The 23490-nt window shown below is 48.7% G+C and overlaps 1 protein-coding gene and 1 pseudogene across 3 annotated transcripts in view; one reads left to right on the top strand and one right to left on the bottom strand.

The window, feature by feature from the left end:
* The window catches only part of BUD13 (BUD13 spliceosome associated protein), an 80446-nt gene that overhangs the window by 24408 nt on the left and 32548 nt on the right, over window positions 1-23490 (bottom strand). The window contains exons 10-11 of one of the 3 annotated variants that reach the window (XR_016393932.1): window positions 19491-22323; window positions 14505-15775 (exon numbers count right to left, since the gene is read on the bottom strand). Coding sequence is in view for 1 of the 3 variants with exons in the window: in XM_022559215.2 (XP_022414923.2) it covers window positions 22230-22323 (94 nt within the window). In the remaining 2 variants the exon portion in view is untranslated. Of the gene's footprint in view, window positions 1-14496; window positions 22324-23490 lie in introns of those variants that run through there. The other 2 variants (XR_016393931.1, XM_022559215.2) reach the window with 2 other exon arrangements.
* On the top strand, window positions 4541-15456 carry LOC149748819 (uncharacterized; annotated as a pseudogene).

Raw genomic sequence — 23490 nt, forward strand, 5'->3', positions numbered from 1 at the left:
GGACCTTCCTGACAGTTCCCAGAGTGCTCCTGGGATTCCCCACCCTGAGGGCTGGGGGCCTCACAGGGTCTCCACTGGAGAGATACCAGAGCACAGTAAGAATACAATAGGAGCTGCTGGGGACATACTGGAAGGCTACTGGGAAACTCTCTGGGGTGCCACTGGGAGCAGAAGCACACACCTGGGCATTCTGAGGGTCCTCTGGGACGCAATGCCCACTGGGGCCCTTTGGGGACCACCAGGGGCTCCCTGCAGGGCACTCACAGCTTCCGCTAAGTGCTCTTCTCTTGGTGAGGAGCAGGGGTGGCTGGGAGGGTAGCCTGCCTGGGAGCCAGACACAGGGCCGCACTGCCCCAGAAGAGGGAGTCCGCATCTGGACCTGGGACTGGGCAGCAAGCACCAGTCTGTGCTTCCGTGGGGTGGCGGCAGGCTCGGGGGACGTGCAGCCTGGTCTGGAAAACCGACCCTGAAGGGGGGGCAGCTCTGCCTGGCTGCTGGGAGCCCTGCCTGGCATCAGTGCCCCCAAACTCGGGCCCTAGGCCCTACATCCACCCCCAGGCGAGAGAATACCCAGGGCTCCGGGAGGCAGGACCACTGGCGGCAAGGACCCTCTCAGGGCTGAAGCAGGGAGACCCAGTGGGGCTGGCAGGGGCCTCATCAACAACAAAGCTTCCTCTTTGTTCCCAGAGCTCGAGCACAGGGATCTAGAAGGTACTCAGCAGAGAACAGCCTTCCTCCCCACGGTCGTGGCACTGGAGGGAGGCAACAACAACCCAAGCCATGCTCCAGGGTCATGTGTGGGTAGCTGCAATCTCACAGGAGCCTGCGGTGGAGGCGACGGGAATGCAGACACCACGGAGCGGCGGAGGGCTAACCTCACAGAGTCCTGCTACAGGCAGGCAGACAGTGCAGACACCCACCAACCAAAAAGCCGAAAGGGGAAGGTCGAGGTCAGTTTCCAAGAAAGGGCCCGGCTCCTTTTGAAGATCTAGATATGGTCAGAGGAAGAAAAAAAAAAAAAGGCAAGACAGACAAAGCCCCAAACTTGAACATGTTTATTATCAACTAGCAGGTATTCAACACCTCCTACGTCCCAAGTGACTCCATCAAACGCGGTCCTTGCCCCCAAGGTGTCCCCAGGCAACATCGCCATCTCTCCTTCTTCCCCATATGCCTCTTCTCCTCGGAGAACAGCACCCCTCCGCGCCAAAAACCTGGACCCCACTCTGCCCCTCACGGCCACTCAGGGGCCAGATCTTGCCTTTTCTGCCTCAAGACTATCTCTCTCCTCCTCCTTGGGCCCTGCACCACAGCAGCACCTCTCAGGCAGATAGCCAGTGGGTTGGGACCCTGCCTCTGGCCTTGCCCATCTCCACGCAGTTGCAAAATGTTCTTTGTAAAACACCATTCCAGTCATCCCTGCCTCCTGCACAAAGTCCTCTCTTGCCACCTCAGAGCCCATAAAGTAGTATCAAAATTCCAAGGAGTAAAATGCCCTTCGGCCCAATGCCCTTCAGTCCCCAACACAATCTATCCTCCAGTCACCCTAAGCTCCTTGTCAATCTCTAAACTTTTATTCCTCTCGCTCCTCTGGGCCTCTGCGTGTGCTCTTCCCTTGTCTGTCTCCCATGAATCCTTGAGACTGCCTGCAGTTTTGTATCCCCAGCACGTGGAACATGGAAGTGATTGAATGAATGGGTGGATGCCCATGGGAAAGGATATATTAAAAATCTCATGAAAGGATAAATTAATCTCTCATGAGGTTGTAGTATTTTCCACATCATAACAACGAGGAAACAGATTCAGAGAAGTGAAGCAACTTGCCCGAGGTCACAAAGAGTCAGTACCTCATCAGAAGAGCCCTGGAAGGCCCAACACAAAAGAAAGAACAGAATAAGAACCGAGCATGGGGTCAGGAGCGGCACAGGCAGGAGTCAGTAGAGGTCAGGGAGAGGAGATGGGGAGCGAGGTTTGTAGAAGGTCGGTGCCTGCTGGTCATACAGCTCACGGTGAAGGAAGGAGGTTTCAGGCAGATATCACTGGGGTCCCAGTAGGAAAACAGTGTCCTCCTCCAAGAATCAGAATGGGGCCAGAGTGAAGACAAGACACCAGGGTGGGGGACATTAGCTAGTGCTGGCCATGGTGACAAGGCTGTGTGCAGGTTACTAAGCCTGGACTAATGGTGGGAGTCTTGACATAGAAGTAACTCTTCCCCATTCCCAAAGCCCCATGGGGCAGGGTGGGGATATGTATCCCAGTCTCAGGAAGAGAGATCTGTGGGCACACAGGCTGGACCTCTGGCCTGTGCAAAACAAACCTCAGCTTCTTGGCCCTGGGTGGTAATGGCTGCTAGGGAATCTGGGACCCTTGGGGAAAGATAAAGACTTGGATAACCCTATTGTCCCTATTCCCCAACTCCTATCCTCTTTTCTGCACCTTCCCCACCCTAGCCCTTCTTAGAAACCTTCCCGGTTTCCAGCATGCATTGCCCCTTCAAATAACGAGAGCTTCTCACCAGGCCCCTGACCTCCCGGCTTGTTCTGTGGTCTTCTCCGGACATGGAAGACCATCTCCCTAAGGGGCATGGTGACTGGGGGAGAGCAGTGGGACGGACCCGCCACCTGCCCTAGGCCTGGCCCCAGCCCCATCCACACCTGCTCAGGGCTCAGGGCTCCAGGGCCTGGTGGGAGGTGGCTGTGCTCCAGCTAGCCGGCATGTTTTGTTAAAGAGAATACAGCTGCTGCTCTACTTCAGTGGATGGGACCCAAGATAGCTGCATGCCCTGGAAAGCACCAGTGGTGCTGCTGGGCCAGAGGAGCTTGGCCACCTCTGCCCCCAACCTTGGACAACCAAGGCAACCCACACCAAAGCAGCTCCTATGCATGCCTGTCTGGGGAAGTATGGACTTGGAGAAGAGTGAGTCACTCGGCTCAGGACACTGACTTAGTTCCTCTACGCCCTGCCGCCCCAGCATCAAGGAACCTTGGATCCAAGGTACCCACGAGGCCCCAAGCAACATCATGCACCTGTCCACCCTCACTTGAACTTCCAGGACTGCTCTGCACATCTGTTCACTAGGCCTGAGGACCTGCGTGGCTGAACCAGGATATGCCCACAAGTCCACCACCCAGAGGCCTCCTCTCCATCATCCCTGGCCTGGTGTGAGCTAGCAGCTAGCTGGTGTAGGCCAGTGGAAAGCAGCAGAGAAGCTGTCAGCACCCACCCCTTCAGGGTGACTGGCCTGCCTCCCCACCCCCAGCCCCTGCTCAGCCCGTTCCAGCCTGGCCACCAGACAATGAGGAGAAACAGGAGAGGGGCTGAGATCAGCACAGCCAGCCCCAGGCCTGGCCACCCACTCCTCCACCCCTGGCAGCACTGAGCCCCATCATCAGGCACTAATTAAATCCCCCTAATGAGGAAATAAGGATGCAGGAGCTAGCTCCACCATGGCCTCCCCGGCCCACCGCCCTCGCCTCTCCATTGGACTTATCGCTCGTCACAGGATGTTTACAATAATTTTTAATTTGTGCAATTATTAATCACTTTTCTATCTGCCTAATTTGCATAATAATTAGTCATCTCACTGTCTGGCATGCCTGTGAATGACAGTGTTTTAAATTGAATTAAGATTTTAATATTCTGTTTTCCTGCTTTCTTCCCCCTCCACACGCTAATCAAAGTCAGATTTGGCAGCCAGAGGGAGGGCGGGGAGGAGGCTGGCAGGCACTGGACTTGGCCCACTCTGTGCTCCTGAGAGCTGTCTCCCAGAGGAGGGCCTGTCTGGAGAAGGCAACGGCAACCACCCCTCACCCCAAACGCGGCACTTGAAGGGTTAACCCAGGCTTGCCTAACCAGTAGAAGTAATGAGTGAGGAGTGGGCAAAGGCACCGCAGAGGGAGGGGTCATACTGGCCCAGAGGCGCCAGAGATCAAAAAAGCACTTTCACTTTTTTTTTCCCCCCAAACAGCCTGCTTTTTGCAAGGGACGTCAGAAAGCACATCACAGGCCAGTAATTGATCCCTGGTTACTAGTCTAGGTTAACTTTGATGGCTCAGGGTCCCCCAGGTAGAAAAGCACGCTGCAGCAGTCTAAAACCCATTGCCACTCTTCAGATGGATGGAGAAAACACATCTCTGCAGCTGAGTTTGGTCCCCCCACTCCCCTCTAGAGCCACCGCTGCTCCACAGGCCGGCAGACCCTCTGCCCAGGCTCGGCGGGGCACTTTGCAGACTGTGCCAGGGAGTGTTGGGTTTTGACTGACCAGAGGCAACAAGCAGGGGCACACTGTCCTCTGTCAGGAGGCTTTGGTGGGTTTCTTTCTCTCCTTCTTACCCTCTAGGCCCTCTCTGACCACCCCAGGAATTCAGCTCCAACCCCGCCTCCCCACCACTATTGGCTTGTTGCCATGGTAATCCCGAGGCTGCCCTGGATACCCACTGCTGCTCCAGAATTCTCTGCTTAGGCAGGCAGCGCACCCCGCAGCCTGCTAAGAACACCTCCCCTTTGCCATCGCTGCAGACAAAGGGCGAGGAGCCGGGGCATGATCACCTACACATGGTCTGCAAAGTCAGACCCTGGTCTCTCCCTCCAGGTGAGTAGGGAGAGAAGACGGGGTGGGGCGGGGGGCAAACTTCACACAGCAACCGAGGCCTCCCCCAGGCCAGAATAGGAGGAAGGGCCCCGTCCTACCACAGAAATCCCTTCCTCCCACAAGGAGCAGGGCCTCCCAACTCTGCCCTTAGGGGCCAAGGGAGGGAAGTCCCCTGGATGGGAAAGAGGGAAGTGGGGTCTTGCTGCCAGATTTAGATCTGGGTGAGAGGAGGGAGGGCTACCAGTTTCCAGGGGAGCCCTTCTCCTTCACAGGACTCCACGGCTGGTCTGCATTCCCCACCTGCAGGTCAGTCAGCACGGTCCGACAGAGAAGTTCCAGGCATCCCTGGGGCCTCCTCTGGCACAGGGTATCTGTGGGCCCTCCAGTCAAGTGCTAATCCACCTAGGATGGCACCAGCCTCCGGGGCTGGTAGTACCAGGAACCACTTGCCTAGTCTTTGCCTGAAGGGGCAGGATAAAAATTGCCAGGATTCAGGGGAGGTGCAGTCCAACCCAGGAATTACAGGGAGAAACCGGGCCTCAGGGCTTTGGGCTATGTCCTCAACCCCAGCTAGAGGGTGCACACAGCCCCCTTAGCATGTTGTAAAGCAGGCTCTGACAAGCCAGACTTGACACTCTGCTACACTGTCACTCAGGGGACCCCAGCCCTTACCACACCCAGCTTTACCCACCACAGCCAGCTCTCTGCTTCCCCACAGCCCCTGAGCGGCCAAGGGGGACCCGAAGACAGTGAGGCCTGCACATATAGCCAGTGCCACAGCAGCCTCTGCTGGCCACCCTCGCCTCCCACACCCGACCTCGGGATGAAAAGAAGGCAGCAGCCCCTCAGATCCAGGCCCACTGTGAGTTCCAATCATGGACCTGGGAGAGGCCTGGTTTACCCCTGCTGTCTCGGCATAATTATCAAGAGCACACACACCATTCACTCAAAAAGTGTCCTGGTTTGGAGGATAAACTAATCACAACCAAGTTCAGGGTCCCAGAGAGCCCGGGGAGAAGGTGGAAAAACTCCAAGAACGGAGACAAGCAATCTTCTCTCCACCCCCACCCAGAGTTACTCTCTTCTAGGCAACACAGGAGGAAGCTCAGAGTCCCTGCCCTGGGCCAGAGCAGACGTGTCTTGACAGTGCTGCCTGGGGAGAGAGGGAAAGTAGCTCCTTCCCACTGGAGGAAATACTAGACAGGAACCCAAAGGAACCCAAAGAAGATAGAAGAAAACTCAGCAAAAGGGTAGGAAGCCTGAGGGAGTAAAGTGCTATCTCTACATGTGTCCAGCAGGTGGCAACACAGAGCAGTCTGCATCCACCCATCCCCGTGGCAGCAGGGAAGCCCTATCCAGCTGGTTGCCTTGTCTGGCTCTGGCGTGTGGCCTCTGTCCTTCTGCAAAGCCTCTCCCTCCCCTTCACTAGACTCTACACCCGCTTTTCCCCAGCTGACTCCCTAGCCTGAACCGCAAAAATCAACAAATTAACACACTACGCGCACGCGTGCGCACACCCCACCCTTTAGAGGAAGAAGAGAATTCAGAGCCCAAACTAGGGGCTGCGGGACTCCTGGATCCCTTCGTCTCGTGCTGCTGCCTGGTTGATGCAAGGATCTTAGGGGACCCCTTCTACCAAATGGGTAGAGATACCTGAGAACAGAGGTATAGAGACCACTATGTTTCTTTGTGGGATGGGAATGGAGTCATAGAAATCGGGGAATTTCTATACGTTCTGTCATTTGGAGAAGTTAATGCAAATTGGCTGCAAAGTAATACACAAATGCACAGGACCTACATCAGGAACCAACAGTGGTGGCATTATGGGGACTCAGACAGCAGTAACTACTCCACAGAGCCTTGTGAGGCTAGTGGGAAGAGAAACCGACTGGTGCACAGGGGTTTTCCTGCACTGCCTTCCCACTCCTGGGTACCCCCCACCATCCCCCGCCCCCACCATGAAGCACATGGCCAGACCCTGGTGGAGGCAGAGGACGGTGTGTCCTGCACTGAAGTGGCTCATGGTCTGGTTGGTTGGCCCTTGGGCCTCAGTCCCACACCTCCACCATTTCCCCTCCAGCCTAAGACTCTCCCAGCACGTAGCTGAGGCCAAACTGGGATTTTTATCCCCCTTTTCCCCATGCAGGAGAGGATTATTGTGAAAAGGAAAAAGAAGAATCACAAAATCCTTACAAAGATTTCAAAATATGCCCTACCTCCACTTGCACATCGCTTGCTGAGTTCTGGAAGTTCACATTTGCCTGGGTCTCACCTGCAATGGAACCTCAACCTAGCATTTAGTTGAATTCAGCAAATATTTACTGTGTCTCCTATAGGGCAGGCTTCGTGTTAGATGCTGGAGACTGTGGTCTCCGCCTTTAGTAAGCTCTAAGTCAGGCCAGGGGAGCAAAACCACATTCACTGTAATATAAAGAGATTTATACTACAGGCAGGTATGAACAAGTATTATGGGAGCGAGCCCAAAGAGGAGGCATTTCATTCTGCCAATCTGCCTGTAGCGAGGAAGCCAGGGAAAACTCCACAAAGGAAATGACATCTGAGCTGGGCCCTGAAGGTTCTGCTAGGGGAAGGAGGAACAGGGCAGAAGCAGCAGCCTGAAAAAGCAGAGAGGCCTGAACCAGTGGCATCTGACCAAGGGGAGTGAGAAGTCCAGAGAGTCCACAGGGAAGGGGCCCACAGGTCAGGGCACAAGGGACCTTGACAGAACGCTGAGGATACTGGACACAACCTGCAGGCAAGGGTTTCGTCCTGTCGGCCTCCCACGTGGCCCTGGAGGACGTTCCTGTCCTCGGTCTCCCCTGCCGACACTGGGATAACCATGCTTCCCACACCCTGTTCCCACAAAAGCCACGGACTCTCTGTCGCTGGGCCTGGGTTGGCTGGCAGAACCACTCCATGAATATCTGACAGGATGTCCATGTGCTAATTAGGCATTTACCTCATGCTGCAGACATGACAATCAGTTAGCCCAGCCCAGAGCACCCACTGTGGTCCGTTCTTACCCAGAGCAACCCCTCAAGACTCATTCATTCATTCATTCATTCATTTGGACAGAGAGCATAGGCTTTGGTAGCTCTGTGGTCTTTAGCCTTAGTTTCCTCATCTGCGAAATGGAAATATTAGCGTCAAATTTATTGGGTTTTTATGAGATTAATATATAGAGAGGCCTGGCCCACAGTAGCCTAAATAAATGAAAGCTATTATTAGTTCTGAGGTGTAACGCCTCGGCCTACAAGCTGGAGATTTGAAAGTGAATAAGAGACCTGAATAAGAAAATAATAATCAGAAAATGAGTAAGAGTCCTGGCCATAGGAGCTTACAACCCACAAAACAGCATGCTGAATGGTGGGTACAAAGTGCCATGGAAACTCAGAGAAAGGCTGAATAGGCGAGCAGACTCTACCCTGGGAGAAGTAGAACGAGTCTGCATTCTGAGTTTCGAAGCAGAACTGGGAAGACAGGCCCTTCCAGCCCCTGCCCCATAACCTGGGGGTCCCCCAGCACCTCCGGTGGTTGCTTGAGTTTGCCTTTGTCAACACTTTCTCTTTAGTCCACATCAAAAGACTCCCCAGAAGACTCAGAAGTTAACTCCTCTCCAGCATGAGGCCATGTTGGCTGGGCTAGTCTGAGCGTCAGGAGAAGAAATGGGCCCCAATAACCCTCATTCCAGCCTCCTCTCCTGCACCAAGCAAAACCAGGACAAGGACCACCATCCTACCACTTTGCATGCTGAGAAAGCGTAGCAGAACAAGAAAGTGGGATTTCTCTTGGAGACTGAAGGTAACCACATTGAGTGCAAACACCAACGGCATACGTGGAGATGGGGGCAACACGGCCCCGCCCCCTCTCATAATACGTGTAAAGGAGCTGTGGGAACTGCTGACAGTCGTGAGCTCAGTGGTAATCAACGGTGGGATGTGGCCGCCGTGAAAGCTAATTCGGTCTTCAACACACGGATTGCAATGTAACGCTGATGACACTGATTATCAAATAACACTGATTACAATATAACCCGATCTACATGGAGGGAAGTGACAGTCCTACTGTACTCTGATCAGAATACCCTGAGCCTCAGGACTCACACCAGCTGCTGTACTTTAAAACAGACGGCAACAAACTGGAGTGAGTTCAGAGAAGAAAATATGGGACTCAAAATCATCCATTATAAGGATGGTCGAAGGAACTGGAAAAGAGTCAGATAGGCCCAGCAGCTTTCTTCTAATGTCAACGTAACTGTGACATTACTTCCTAATCACACAGGAGGTGCCACATTAAGGGGGAAAGAGTCTTACTGTCAGCCACTCCAGCACGATGAATCCCAGAGATTGTTCCCTGGGTCCCTGCCTCACGTTCATGTGGTACAGCCCAACCCACACAGTGCCTGCAGGACGACAGTGTTCAGGAATAGTTCCTCTAACCCATTCGGTTTCCCCTGATCTTTATTTATGACTCTGGGACCCACCTTGAGACCACCCTTCAAGGTTAACTTGAACAGGCCTCCAGACCCCTTCAGCTGACCCCCTTGATCCTCTCCTACAGTCCTTTATCCTTTTCCTCCCACCTCTTCCTCTCCTGTCAGCCTCTAGCTGGGCTGTCATGCTTGGTTCTGCTGCTGGATTGGGTGTGGAGGGGAGGGAAGAGGCCCTATGTGAAGTATCTATAAATACAATTAAACTCTCTATGTATGAAGATTAATTTCCTACTACCTGATTATGCACAGATCGACTTGCTTCCTTTCTTATACAAGTTTCAATACATAGCTCTCCTCCTATTACCTTAACCTTATGGCTCCTGGGAGGGAAGCAGGTAGGGCATGGGAAGAAAAATGTGTCCCAACACATCTAAAGTGTTGTCAGGTAGAGAAGGGTTATTAGTCTGTTTTTGCAAGCCCCAAGATGAATAACTCAAATGGTGAAGCCACAGGAAATACAACTGAAAGGAGCTGGAGTTGCCCAAGAATGGAATACATTCTGTCCCAGGAGGTGGTGAGAGGACACAAAGTGTTTAAACATGGGTGTGAGTGGCTCTTCCCAGAAATACGATTTGCCTTTGAACTCCAGCACTGGAGTGGGTGTGAGGATTAGAGTTCTTTATGACACTTTCTAACTCTGATTCTAGGATTAAGATAATTAGCACTGCATCTCCATGGGACCAGAAGTTGGGACAGCAGTTGAGCTAATAAGTTGACGGAAAGTACTTTTAAATTAATTGGTGTGGGGAAAGTGTAGTGTAGAGAAGTCCTTTAAGGTATCTTCCAACTCTGAGATTCCTATTTTGTGATTACAGGTTGTGAAAGAGTGTCAGCCACTGGCAAATCTATACAGCTGACAAGACGCCAGTCAGCCTTCTGTCTCAAGACGACAGCTGGTGTGTGGGCGTATGTGTGCACGCGCACACTGGGTGGAGATGGGGGCGGGAAAGGACAGGCATCGGAAGGGCCAGAGCTTGGGCTCACACAGCTCACACACACAGCGGAGATCCAGAGATGGAATTGAGGCTGGCGGCAGACACAAGGCCTGAGCAGGCCCATGCCCACCCCCTCCCGAGCTGCAGCCACAGCGTCTGTTGTTGGGGCACAGCGGCCTCTGCCTCCTCTAAGTCACAGCACTCTAAGCCATGAGAGCTCAGAACCAACCAACATGCCAAAGCACAGGCACTCAGGAGCGGGACAGAGGACAGGGCCGGGCAGAGAAGCTAGTGCCAACGTGGCCCAGAAAGACAATGCGCCGAAGCGCCCACCTGCAGCCCCTCTGTGGGCTCTGTGACTGTGGGTGAATATCCAGTCACCCCTCTCCCACGACTGCCACCCACTCCCCTACCTGTCCTCAAAGCTCCTGCTCTCTGCTCTGTCCTCCAATGCAGGGTTGACAAGAAGAGGACACAGGACACTTCCTGTCTTGGGTACTACTCTGGCTCAGGGCTCACCCGGACCTTGATGGTTCGCGGGCAGTCCTCCCACAGAGTTCTCATTACCTGCTCCCCACTGTAACTGCAGCCTCTCAGTATCAACCAGAGGTTAAATGGCCCTTTGGAAGCCCCTTTCTCCATCCTAAGGACACCACATACCCTACCCTGCCTTGTCCATCTTACACTGGCCGGTCAAAAATGTTCATTATTCACCAGTCAAAAAGGTGCTTCTAAAAGGGCAGCAGCACCCCCTCTCCCAATCTGCCACCCTTGAAACTCAAATGCTGTGTCTGTGTGACCAATGCAGAGACCAACTTCCTCTCTCTCTGAGGAACTGGAGGGGCTTCCACAGGTCCCGAGGGGTGTATCCTTCCTCGCAGCTTCAGAAGTAGGGAGGAAACAAAATCCATGACTCTAATCCTCCTGCGCTCCTAGACTACTCTTTCCTCTGCCCCTTAGGAAACACAGACACCACAGCAAATGCGCCAAGCCCTGGAGCAGGGTAGCCGCCTATCTGGAGCTCCGCCCACCTTCCAGTGAGTCCGCCACTACCCATCCTCCTTGTAAGCCACCCCTCCGCCAGCCAGCACTACTCTCAAAGCCAAAAAATACCCAAAAAACAAAAAGATAGCTGAAATGCTCATTGAGAAGAACTGCTTTTGAAATGCCATATGGCCTTACCTACAGAGAAAGCCCCCCACCAGTTCTTACTGATCCAACCACAAATAAACTAAATCTGGGTCCTGTCTGGACATACCATCAGCAGCAGTGGCCCACTTCTCCCCTTAGTCGGGTAATGGGTGAGGGAAGGCTGCCTGGAGGTAGATGGGGAAGAATCACTGGACTAGGCCAATCACGACTCCTCCCCCTGCTCTAGACACCCCCTCTCCTGGGGACAGAAGACCCCACCCACTTCAATACCCTTCTTCAAATGGCACAGCCCTCAATCCCACCCAGCAAGAGATGCTGGCTCACCAAACCCAGCCAAGAAAAAGCCATCCTGCTGTTCAGGTAAAGTCAAGGGTGCGGTAAGAGTGGAGTCAACAGGGGCACATGCCACTGCTGCAGCAGGCACCACTCGAAATATCTTAATAATACCATTTTAAGAGAAGATACTAATATTTTATTAAGCACCTACTACATGCCAGGCACTATGCTACTTTATTTCAAATCCTCTCAAATAAGGAAATTATGGCTCAGATAATTTTTTTTTTTTTTTGGTGGTACGCGGGCCTCTCACTGTTGTGGCCTCTCCCACTGCGGAGCACAGGCTCCGGATGCGCAGGCTCAGCGGCCATGGCTCATGGGCCCAGCCGCTCCGCAGCATGTGGGATCTTCCCGGACTGGGGCACGAACCCACGTCCCCTGCATCGGCAGGCGGACTCTCAACCACTGCGCCACCAGGGAAGCCCATGGCTCAGAGAATTTAAGTAACTTGCTAGATGGTAGCACCTGCCTAGTTTGTTGACCTCTCTAGGAGGCTGGTTCCCACCAACTTCCACTATTAATGAGGGGAAGATAAGAAGGACCCCTCTGAACAAAGAGGTGGAAGTGAACTTCCCGTGATGGGCAAGCAGCAGTAGGGGATTGCTTTGCAGGAGTCAGAAGCCCAGGAGGAAATAGCCCCAGGAGATGGTAAATACTGCCTGGAGCCCCTTCCCAAGGCTCCACTCCAGACACAACATCTAGGCTACTTCGGCCAGCCCAGCAAGTTTCCATGGATTCACTTCAGTACAACTTATGAAGAATGTTACAAGCCCTGACCTTACCATGGAGAGAAACCCTCCCATTCAGGTGAGACTTAGCCTGGAGGGGTGCAGGGTAATAGGGAATAGAGGAGTGGCACTCTGCATAAAGCAGAAACTGACCCCTCTGTTCCCAACCTACCCAATTCCCCCTACCCAAGGGCACTCCCGTCCCCGAGGCGGGTCCCAGGCTTGGGAACCACCAACCCAGGAGAACACAATAAGCAGCAAGTACCCCAGCCCTCTCCCTTCAAGAGCCTTGCAGGCAATATTTGGCTCCATGGTTAGCCAGGACCCCTCTGGGAGGGCACCATACCCACTACCCCAACCCAGCCTATGTTCCTCCTTCCTGTTTGGGCTGGACAAGCGGGCAGCCCTGCAGTCCAGGCTTTCAAAGCTCAGGTGATCCAAAAGGGGCTGGGAGGCCACTCTGGGATTCCGCACTAATGACTCTCTATTTCTGGTCTTGGGGAGACAACTCTGAAGGTCAGAGGTGTAGAGGAGGCAATGCGGATATATTTGGGATCTGCTATTCCCATTATAAAAGGCTCAGTCGAGTTGAGCCGGCTGTGCAGGAGGTCCAGCCTGCTGGGGTCCAGATTCCCACCTTTCATCTCATGCCTCTCCCACACAGAGGACACCCTCTGCACACTTTCTCACTCCCCTTAGGTGACTACTACATGACCACCACTCATCAGATTTCCTTCCAGAACCCTCCTCTTGGTCAGTTGATGTTCCCAGTTCACGTTCAGGGCAGAAAAATTGCACTAATAATGCATCCAGTCTACACGGAGTATATCAACCAGTATCAGAGTGACTTCCAAGCCCCAGGATGGAATCAAGTCCTCAAACTTGACCGAGACAAGAGCAGCCAGGGGATCAAGAGAGTAACCAGAACTGTGGGCAACCTACTGTAAGTTTGCTGTGGGGGAAGGGCCAGAGGAGGGCTCTATTTCCCAAGACAAAGGTAATAACTTCAGACTGTCTTCTGTCCAACTGAGAGACAAAGCTGGAGAAGGCAACAGAGCAAAGGACTAATTGTTTGACAATCTTGGATCTCCATCTAGTTCAGACTAACTTAGTCCTCTCATCTCACATACGTTTTGAGCAAGGACAAACTGCATGCTGTTCATAACGGGGCGGGGGGGGGCGGGGGTCAGCTCTTGCCCTACGCATCCTGGGAGACGTGAACTCTAACTGCAAGCCAGGAGGTAGAGTAGCCAGGCTTATCCAGTACCCATGAAACTATAGAGAATCAGACATCCCACTTGCCCAACCTTGTCTTAGCTTCTCCCCTATTAAAGCCTGCTTCCTTGGGGCTCGGAATGGCCCTCTACATACCTCTAACTCATCCGTGAACATTAGAAGGCCCAGCTCCAACCCAAAGTCAGTAATATGTGCACAGTGTACACAAGTGTTACAGAAACAGCCATCCTATTCCAAGGTGGTAGATGAAAAGATAATCCTCACCCCGAAGTGACCAGGAACACTAACCTAGCAATGAAACAGTTCCTCTCCCTGCCCCCTCAGCAAACACACGTCCAAGCTCCTGTTTCCCAAGACCACATTTCCTAAGCTGTAGCCTCAAGCTGCCTAACAGTGTGATTTAGAAAGTGTCTCCATTGCCCTATCCTTCAGCTGCAGGTGTCACATCCTCTCTGCCGGGTCTTAGTATGATAACCGGGGAGTGTGAAAAGAAACGGAGATAAAATAAATTAAATTTTTGTTTTCAGAGAAGAAATAAATTTTCATTTGAAATTACCTGAAAATACACTGTACAGTTTAGGCAGGCACACAAATGACAGGCAAAGGAAGCATGCAGAGGCCCGGTGCCCTTCTATTTGGCATCCCTGGACTGGTTCATAGGTATGGATTCTGACCTATAGAAATACTTTTACCCCACGCAGCAACTACATCCAGACCGTGTGGAAGGTCACCGCTCCTGGCTGGCAGACCACTACGCATCAACATCAGAAGCCGAGCTGGCCGAAGCAGGAGATGCCTTCCTGGGCGGGAAGAGTGCTGCCAAGTCTGATAGAGACACAGTGACCAGGGTGAAGTGCCTGAGCTCTCTGCCAAAGGGGGTCACATAAAGATCCTAGCTACCCCTCATCCCAAGAGGGGGCGCAGAGAACAAGAAAAAAAGTTTACTCGGCCAGGATACCCCAACGCCACTTTTCTTGGGAAATCCAGAAATTTGGCCCTCCCAAATCTGCAGCCACTTACAGACTGATCTCTCCCTGACCACAGAGGTGAGGTATGTATGCAGTTAACACATGCTTGACACATGGTAAGTACTTAACAAAAGATAGCCATTAAAATCATCAGCATTATTTTATTATCATTATTTCCCCAGACATGCATTCCTCTCTTCCCAGATATCTTATCTGCTACCTCCCCAATCCCTGGAAGAAAGGGTCAAGGCTAAGTACCCCTCTAGTACATTCAGGGTCTTCACAGCCAAGCTCCAAGCTGAAACCGCCAGCAAGCAATTCTTCCAGGACTGTGGAACTCAGCCCCGAGTATGCCGTGGAGACGCTCATCACAGAGGCTATGAGAAGGCCCTGGTAAGTACTCCTTCCTGTGGGTAGGAGACCACCCCCTGGACTCTCCCTTCGCCTCTTACCTGGCTATCAGGGTGAGGATGGATGGGGGGAGAACAGCAGAGAGAGGAGTCTGATGTTTAAATCCTGGCTCTTTTCTCTTGCACACAGCGATTCTGAGCAAGTTACCCTCTCTTGCCAAAAGAAAAAGAAAACAGGCCCTGCTTACTAAGCACTAGACATTGTTTTACCTGTGACTCCTTGTCATTCCTGAGCTGACAGAGGGTGCTGAACGTAACACGCAGGAAGAGGAAGACTGATTCCTTTTTCAGCTGACTGCTCTCTGACCCCTCCCAAGGGTAGGGGTTCACAGGCACCAACTGAGAATCAAACTACCACCAGGACCTCCTACATGCCCTTGTTTTCTGAAAGGGTGACCCTGTGTAAGCCCAAGGTCAACAGCATCGAATGTGAGGCAAACACACTTTCTCTACTGAGCAGAGGAAAATATTCAGGTACAAAGGAGAGACTGAGTCATTACCAGATACAGTAATGTTGTCTGCATATGGCAAAAAAGGCCAGCGTCCTGGGGGAATCATGACTCGGCTGCAGCCTGGCCCTATAATCTCTCTACCTACTTTTACAGGCCAGTCCAGCTGCCTGAAAGCCAGTTCCAGAAGTATTTATGCCAAAAACAGGACTCAAAACTAAAAATAAAAACGAAACCGGAAGAAAGAAACTGCCCAAATAACCTTTGCAAAAATGCGCAGTTCAGGACACACATTTCTTAAAAAACTCAAACTTAAAACGCAGGCCTCAAGATAGCTACCTCACAGCCTCGACTCCGCCTTCTCACTGGGATTCCCCAGGCACATCCTAACCCTAGTCCAGCTCTTTGACTAGGGTGAGTAACCTCTTTAGAAAGGAACGACGCTCTCTGTGTCCTAGGTCAGTGTGTTCCAAGATACCTGAGGAAAAAAGAGATCAGAGTATTGCCCTCTTGCTAATGAACCAATGGCAAAGCATTAAGGCTTCTCAAATCAGTAAAATCAATTAATTACATTCTATTTGAGCTACAGCGTCTGCTCACTGCTGTTTTTTGCCCTTTATATTTTTTGAGATATAATTCACATACCATAAAATGTTCTCTTTTAAAGTGTACAATTCAGTAGTTTTTAGTATTGCTCACTGCTCCTTAAGTCTAAACTTCAGGCTGAAGAAGGCATAGGAAAGGAAGAAGAACAAGAGGGTCTGAATATGATTTAAAAATTAAAAAAAAAAAGTCTTCCATGTAGAGAAAGGTTTCCAAAGCCCAAGCAAGGGAGATTCTGGTCAAAACCTAAATACTACGTTTCTCTCTTGAAAATCTTTACCATATTGAAAATAGGATTATGTTTCTGGATCTAAGGTAGGGATAAGAAGTGGAAGAATATGCAACTGAATTTAGCCACCTATACCTTTGAAAGATTCTAGGTCTTATTATTTTGGAGAATGTGCATGGACCCAGCGCCCTGCTTCCCCAGTCCAGAAAAGATGTATCACACTGCCCTCTAGTAGCCAGCCTAGGAAATGACAGTCAGCTTCCAGCTGAACAGGCTTGGAGGTCTCTGCCCTAAAGGTGTGCTGTGCTCATACATGAAAAGGCAGAGAAATCAGAGGGAGGAGGAATTTATAAATTTTCACCAATGCCCACTAAACACAAAGCTTGCCCAGAATAGAATCTATCTGCTTCCCCTCCACCTCGGTCTCTGCTTGAATACAGGTGATAAATTCTTTTGTTAAGAAAAAAATTGGTGGTTTAAGATTTTCAAAGTATCTGAGCCTCTTAGTCCATTCAGGCTGCTATAACAAAAATACCATAGACAGGATGGCTTAAATAACAAATATTTATTTCTTATAGTTCTAGAAGCTAGGAAGTCCAAGATCAAGGTACCAACAGACTTGGTGTCTGGTGAGGGCCAGCTTCCTGGTTCACAGACAGCCAGCTTCTGGCTGTGCTCTCACATGACCAAAAAAGCAAGAGATCTCTCTGGGGTCTCTTTTATAAGGGCACTAATCCCATTCATGAGGGCTCTACCTTCATGACCTAATCCCCTCCCAAAGTCCCCACCTCCTAATACCATCAACTTGGGAGCTAGTATTTCAACAAATAAATTTTGAGGGGATACAACGTTCAGTCCATAACAGCCTCTTAAGGCGAGTTCTTCCTAAGAAACAGTGTAGGGCCCCACAAAAATGAAGTTAAAACCTGAACCCATGTGGAAATAAATGCCAGCTGTGTACAACAGATGTGACAATAGGCTAGAAGTTTAACATGCTCACCGCCACTCACAGGAAAGGGACTGGCTTTAACATAACTTACGAAAGTATAAACTCAAAAGTAGTAACTTAGAGTAGGATCCAGTGTCCAGAGCCTATATTCCCTGGGGACTTTTTTAAAAATAAGCTTTTTATTTTGGAAAAATTTTAGACTTACAGAAAGTTGTAAAGACAATACAGAAAGTCTCATTACTCTTCACCCAAATTTCTTGACTGTTAACTCACCTAACTACGTTCATTTTTCAAAACAGAGAGATTAACAATGGCATAATTCTATGAACTAAATTCCAGACTTTATTTGGATTTTACCAGTTTCACCACAACGTTCTAACCTTGGGCCTTTTTAAAAAATGTTTGGGACTGGTTAAGACTCCACGCTCCCAATGCAGGGGGCCCGGGTGCGATCCCTAGTCAGGAAACTCGATCACACATGCCGCAACTAAGAGTTCGCATGCTACAACTAAGGAGCTGGCAAGCTGCAACTAAGACCCGGCACAACCAAATAAATAAATAAAATATTTTTTAAAAAAATGTTTACAGCAAGGCACCAAAGGACCATATAGGCACTGCAGAGCCCAGGAAAACACTGGGTTCTAGTCCCAACTCTGCCACATGTTAACTATAGAACCTTCAAGTTTATTTTGAGCTGTTTCCTCTCTAAAACTACCTTCCTCTCACAAATGCTGAGTCTAGACACAATTTAAGTTGACCCTTCATCTCTCTGCCTAAGCTCTCCTCTGACAGCCACTGACCAATTAGGAAAGAGATATTCCTAACTTGGTAGTGACTTCAGCTGAGACTCTCCAGGTAGAGAATGGAGTCCCTCTGGGATTTTCCACAAAATCCACAAAAGTCTCAAATGGTGGGGCGGGGGGGCGGGGCAGACAGCCTTTCTTCAGGATTGCAGCAGAGAGGATTGTTGTCTCAACAACATCCACTTTTCCCCTCTTCCTGGGTGTGCATCACATTTCTCAAGTTCCTTTGCATTAAGGGGCAGCCATGCAACTAAGTTCTAGCTAACAGAATGTGAATGGCTGTGTGCCACTTCTAGAGTTGGCCCACAATATCTATCAAGCAACCCTCCAAGCTCTGCTCAGCTCACCAAAATGGCAATACCCAAAGCAACCCTGGAAGCCATGTTAATGTTGGCATCAGCCTGGTCCCTAAATGACTGCATGGAGTAGAGAATCCCCCTCCCTCTCACCCAATCTGAAACTACCCTGGACATGAGTGAGGAGGGAGGAAAAAAACTTCTATTGTGGTAAGCCAGTCCATTTGGAGAATGTCATAGCAGTTTAGCCTACCCCAACTAATACAGGTACTAAATGTCAATTCCATTAGCGCAAGACCTTGCCTGGATGTGTGCTTAGAGCCCCAGGCACAAAGAACTGAGTGGATCACATGCCTGAGGTCAGGACACACTATCTCACTCATCCATGCAAGGCCCCTCTTTTGTTTCCCTTTCCCTCCTTCATTCCGCATTCTAGTCCCATTCTGTTCCCTCCCTCAGACACTATTCTAGTAAGTTAAGGTGTAAATTCTCCTTAAAAAATACTTTGTGTTCAATTTACTTAGCTAATTTTTGCTATAAATTTCATTATTCCTTATTTTCCTCACTTGGAGTCTATCATGTCCTAACAGCTTGCATCTGACTTTTTTATAATATTCCATCATATACATATACCACATTTCACTTATCAATTCCTTTAGAAACAGGCTTCTAAGCTGTTTTCAGATTCTCGCTACCCAAGATACATATAGATAAATATCCATATACGTAACTCCTTGTGGATCTGTGCAAGTTTCTCTGAAGGATAAAGCCAGGAGTGGAACTGCTTTGAGGTAGGGTATGTACAAACTTAATACATCAGTTATCTATTGCTGCATAACAAATTACTTAAAAACTCAGCAGCTTAAAACAATAACACCCACAGAATGAAAGGAAATACTTGCAAATCATATATCTAGTAAGAGACTTGTTACCAGAATATATAAAGAATTCTACATAACAGTGTATATGTGTGTATGTGTATGACAAATAACCCAACTGAAAAGTGAGCAGGGCTTCCCTGGTGGCGCAGTGGTTGAGAGTCCACCTGCCGATGCAGGGGACACGGGTTCGTGCCCCGGTTCAGGAAGATCCCACATGCCGCGAAGCGGCTGGGCCCGTGAGCCGTGGCCACTGAGCCTGAGCATCCAGAGCCTGTGCTCCGCAACGGGAGAGGCCACCACAGTGAGAGGCCCACGTACCGCAAAAAAAAAAGAGCAAAGAATTTGAATAAACATTTCTCCAAAGAAGATAAATAAAGATATTCAACAACATTAGGCATTAGATAAATGCAAATCAAAATCACAATGACATACCACTTCACACCACTAGGATAGCCATAATCAAGAAGACAGATAATAACAAGTATTAGCGGGAGTTTCCTGGTGGTCCAGTGGTTAGGACTCAGCGCTTTCACTGCCGTGGCCCGGGTTCAATCCCTGGTCGAAGAACTAAGATCCCACAAGCTGCGTGGCATGGCCAAAAACAACAACAAAAACAAGTATCAGCAAGGATGTGGAGAAACTGGAACTCTCATACACTGCTTTGGAAGTTTGGTAGTTCCTCAAAAAGCAAAACATGGAGTTAACCATATGAGTCAGCAATTCTACTCCAAGAAAAATGAAAACATAAGTCCATACAAAAACTTGTACATGAATGTTCATTGCAGCATTAGTCACAATAGCCAAAAAGTGGAAACAACTCAAATATCAACACATGCATGGATAGATAAAATGTGGTATATCCACAGAAGGGAATACTATTCAGCCATTAAAGGGAATGTGGTACTGATACATACTACAACACGGATGAACCTTGAAAACACTACGCTAAGTGAGAAGAGCTAGATACAAAAGGCCATGTATTGTATGATAGTCCCATTCACATATTATATGAAATGTCTAGAACAGGCAAATCTACAGCAACAGAAGGATTAGCAGTTGCCTAGGGCTAGGGGAGCTGGGGACAAGTGAAGAGTGGCTGCTGATGGATACAAAACTCCCTGTATCCAAAATATTTTTAAATGAATTGTGGTGAAGGTTATACAACTCTGTGATATGCTAAAAACTACTGAACTGTACACGTTAAATGGGTAAACAGTATAGTATGTGAATTATATCTCAAGCTGTTAAAAAATAAACACCTCCTCTTATCTCAATTTCTTTGTGTCAAGAATTTGGAGCTGGGTGATTCTGGCTCAGGATCTCTCATGAGGTTGCAGCCATGTTGTTGATCAGGGCTGCACACATCTAAAGGCTTGAATGGAGCTAAAAGGATCCACTTCCAAGGTAGTTCACTCACAGGGCTGATAAACTGGTGTGTCTACTGGTGAGAGGCCTCAGTCCCTCTCCACATGGGCCTCTCCAGAGGACCACTTGAGTGTCCTCATGACATAGTAGCGGGCTTCTTCCACAGCAAGTAATTCAAGAGAATACAAGGAAGATGCTTCAATGTCTTTTATGACTCAGCCTCAGAAGTCACACATTTCCAGTACATCCTACCGGTTACACAGGTCAGCCCTATTCACTGTAGGAGGGGACTACACAAGGGCTTAAATACCAGGAGTCAGGGATCATTTGGGGCCACACTGGAAGCTGGCTATCAACACTTGATGATTAGGAAGACAATGATAACAACAGCTAATAATTTTGTGACATGTACTATGTGCCTGGCACTGTTCTAGGCTCACAATAAACCTGTGAGGTGGGTAATATTATCTCCATTTCAAAGATGAAGAAACTAAAACACAGAGAAGTTAAGTGGCTTATCAAGGTCACAAAGTAAAAGACATACCTGAGATTCAAACTCAGACAATATTCTCTCAAAAATTCTGCAATACCACATCCCAGATATTACTTATTTTCAATTAAGTTTTGCCCATTTGTTCTCCAGAATGGATGCACCAGTTGAAACTTCCCATGACTTTTCATTCCCCATGAGAATTCAGTCTCTTCCTTATTTTTGCTAATAGATACAAAGTAGAAACTCATTAATGTTTTGATCTCTATTTCTCTAATTACTAGTAGTAATATACTTATTACCCATTCTGGTTTTCCCTTTAGATTTTACATATTCATATTCTTTGCCTATTTTTATTTTGTGTTTTGTATTTCTTTCCAATTTGCAGTAGTTCCTTCTACATTCAATCTCTTATAAATGTAATCCTTTATCAGTTTTAGACATTGGAAATATGTTCTCCTAATCTATACCCATTTTTAACTTTGACTATGGGGTGCTTTGTTGACTAGAAATCTTTAATTATGATGTAGGCAAAGCTATCAAACCTTACAGATTGTGATTTGGAGATCTAATTTAACAAATTTATCCTCACCCCAAGGTCACAAAGACATTCCCCATTTTTTCTAATTGGCTGTAGCATTTTACCTTTCATTTAGGTAAAATCACTTTGGGATTTGTCTTTGCCTTATGTGGTTTAAGGCAGGGATCCAACTTTATTTTTGTCCATATAATAAGTCAATTTTCCGAGCACCATTATCTATCTCTTCCCCACTAATTTGTGACACTACCTTTACCAGACACCATGTCTCCAAACTGCCATGTCTATTCCTAAGTCTAGTTTAGCAATAATTCTTATTTTCTAAGAGGAAAGAGCTATCACTGTGAAAGTTTTTACTCATCCTGCTTCCTAGATGAATGAAAAATCCAACTATCACCCTCCAAGATCCCTGGGGTTCAACATTAGCTTGTATTCTTCCCCAAAACACAATATCCGTTTAAGAAAATTATTTTAAAAAAATAAATGTGTGTTTATTAAAAAGGGAAAACCCTAACCAAGAACAAACCCTGGGACACAGAGAAATCAACGCTTCCTCTGAAAGCCAGCAATAGGCAGTGTCGGCACACCTGAGAAGTACAGGTCCTTCAGTCCAAACATTACGTCTCAAATATTCTTCTGTAGTCAAAACTGGCATCCAACAAGTCGCCGGTCTGTGTGGGCCCCGATTATGAGCACAGATGACTGTTGCAGCTGGACGTCTGTCCACCCAGTGTCCACCACCACAACCCACAGCCACCCCCACTGCCTCAGAAAAGTTTTACATATCCTCAACACTCCACTTGTAGGCAAGTTCCTCCACCGCCTTCTTGCTGGCAAGCCTGGCAAAGCGCTTCTGTTCAAATCCATTGGATCTGCAATCAAGAAATACTAATCAGCCAGAATCCTGAACTGAACATTTATTTTTGAAAAAGAGTTCACAATCTAATGAGCAAAAAGGAGAGTAAAGGCAATCATGTGGAAATATTTAAGACATAAGCAACAGAATCAGAAAGACAGAATAATCCACCCTCTTGTTAGTCCTTGTTCAGTTCTTTCTCAAACTCTTTTGACAACTGTTTCAAACATTTACCGCTCTCTAAAGGCCCAACTCACTCTCAGCTGATGTCTACGTATTACACTTTATCCATTCATTACACAAACAATTAGTGAATTCTTATTATATACTAGGCACTGCGTCATGAAAATGAGTATAACACAGCGCCTATCCTGATAAACTCACAGACTAGTGGAGGAGATTGACATTTAAGCAAATAATTAAAACAAAAAGCATAGATTATGGTAGAAATACGCACTGGGTATCATGGAAGCAGAGTGGGGATCTTACTCAGCTTGGGAGGGGGATGGACAAGAATAGTCAGCAAAGCCTTCGTGAAGGGGGCCCCTATGCTAAGTCTGAAAAGAAAGAGTTAACCAGAGGGCCAGAAGGGTCAGGAGGGCATTTCAGCACAGAGCATAGCACGAGCAACAACAGCAAAGGCACAAAAGTAAGAAACAGCATGGCACATGCAGGGAACCAAAGGCAAACTGGTATGGCTGGAGCCTCAAATATGAAAAGAGAGTAGCACGAGACAAAGTTAGAAAGCTAGGTAGAGGGCAAATCACAATGAGCTCTGTAAGCCATAGTATAAAGCTTAGATTTCACCTAGTAAGGATAAATTTATTTTTCTTAATTTTTATTGAAGTATAGTTGATTTACAATGTTGTGTTAGTTTCAGGTGTACAGCAAAGTGAATCAGTTATACATATACACATATCCACTTTTTTTTTACATTCTTTTCCCACGTAGGCCATTACAGAGTATTGAGTAGAGCTCCTTGTGAAGGATAAATTTAAAGTGGGAGCATAAACTGCATTTCAAAGAGATCACTCTGGAGGAGACTGAAGGCAGGAAAGTTACGGCAATGGTCCAGGCAGCAGGTGATGAAAGTAATGATGAAGAAGAGGGACAGAAAGACAGAAAACACAGTAGGACCTAGTGACTGATCAGTTATATAAGAGCAAAGGAGGAAGAGGTAAGT

This window comes from Delphinapterus leucas, chromosome 7 (genome assembly GCF_059928025.1).
Source record: "Delphinapterus leucas isolate spDelLeu-1000000601 "Yukka" chromosome 7, BTC_Dleu_Yukka2, whole genome shotgun sequence".
NCBI classification, from domain to species: Eukaryota; Metazoa; Chordata; class Mammalia; order Artiodactyla; family Monodontidae; genus Delphinapterus; species Delphinapterus leucas.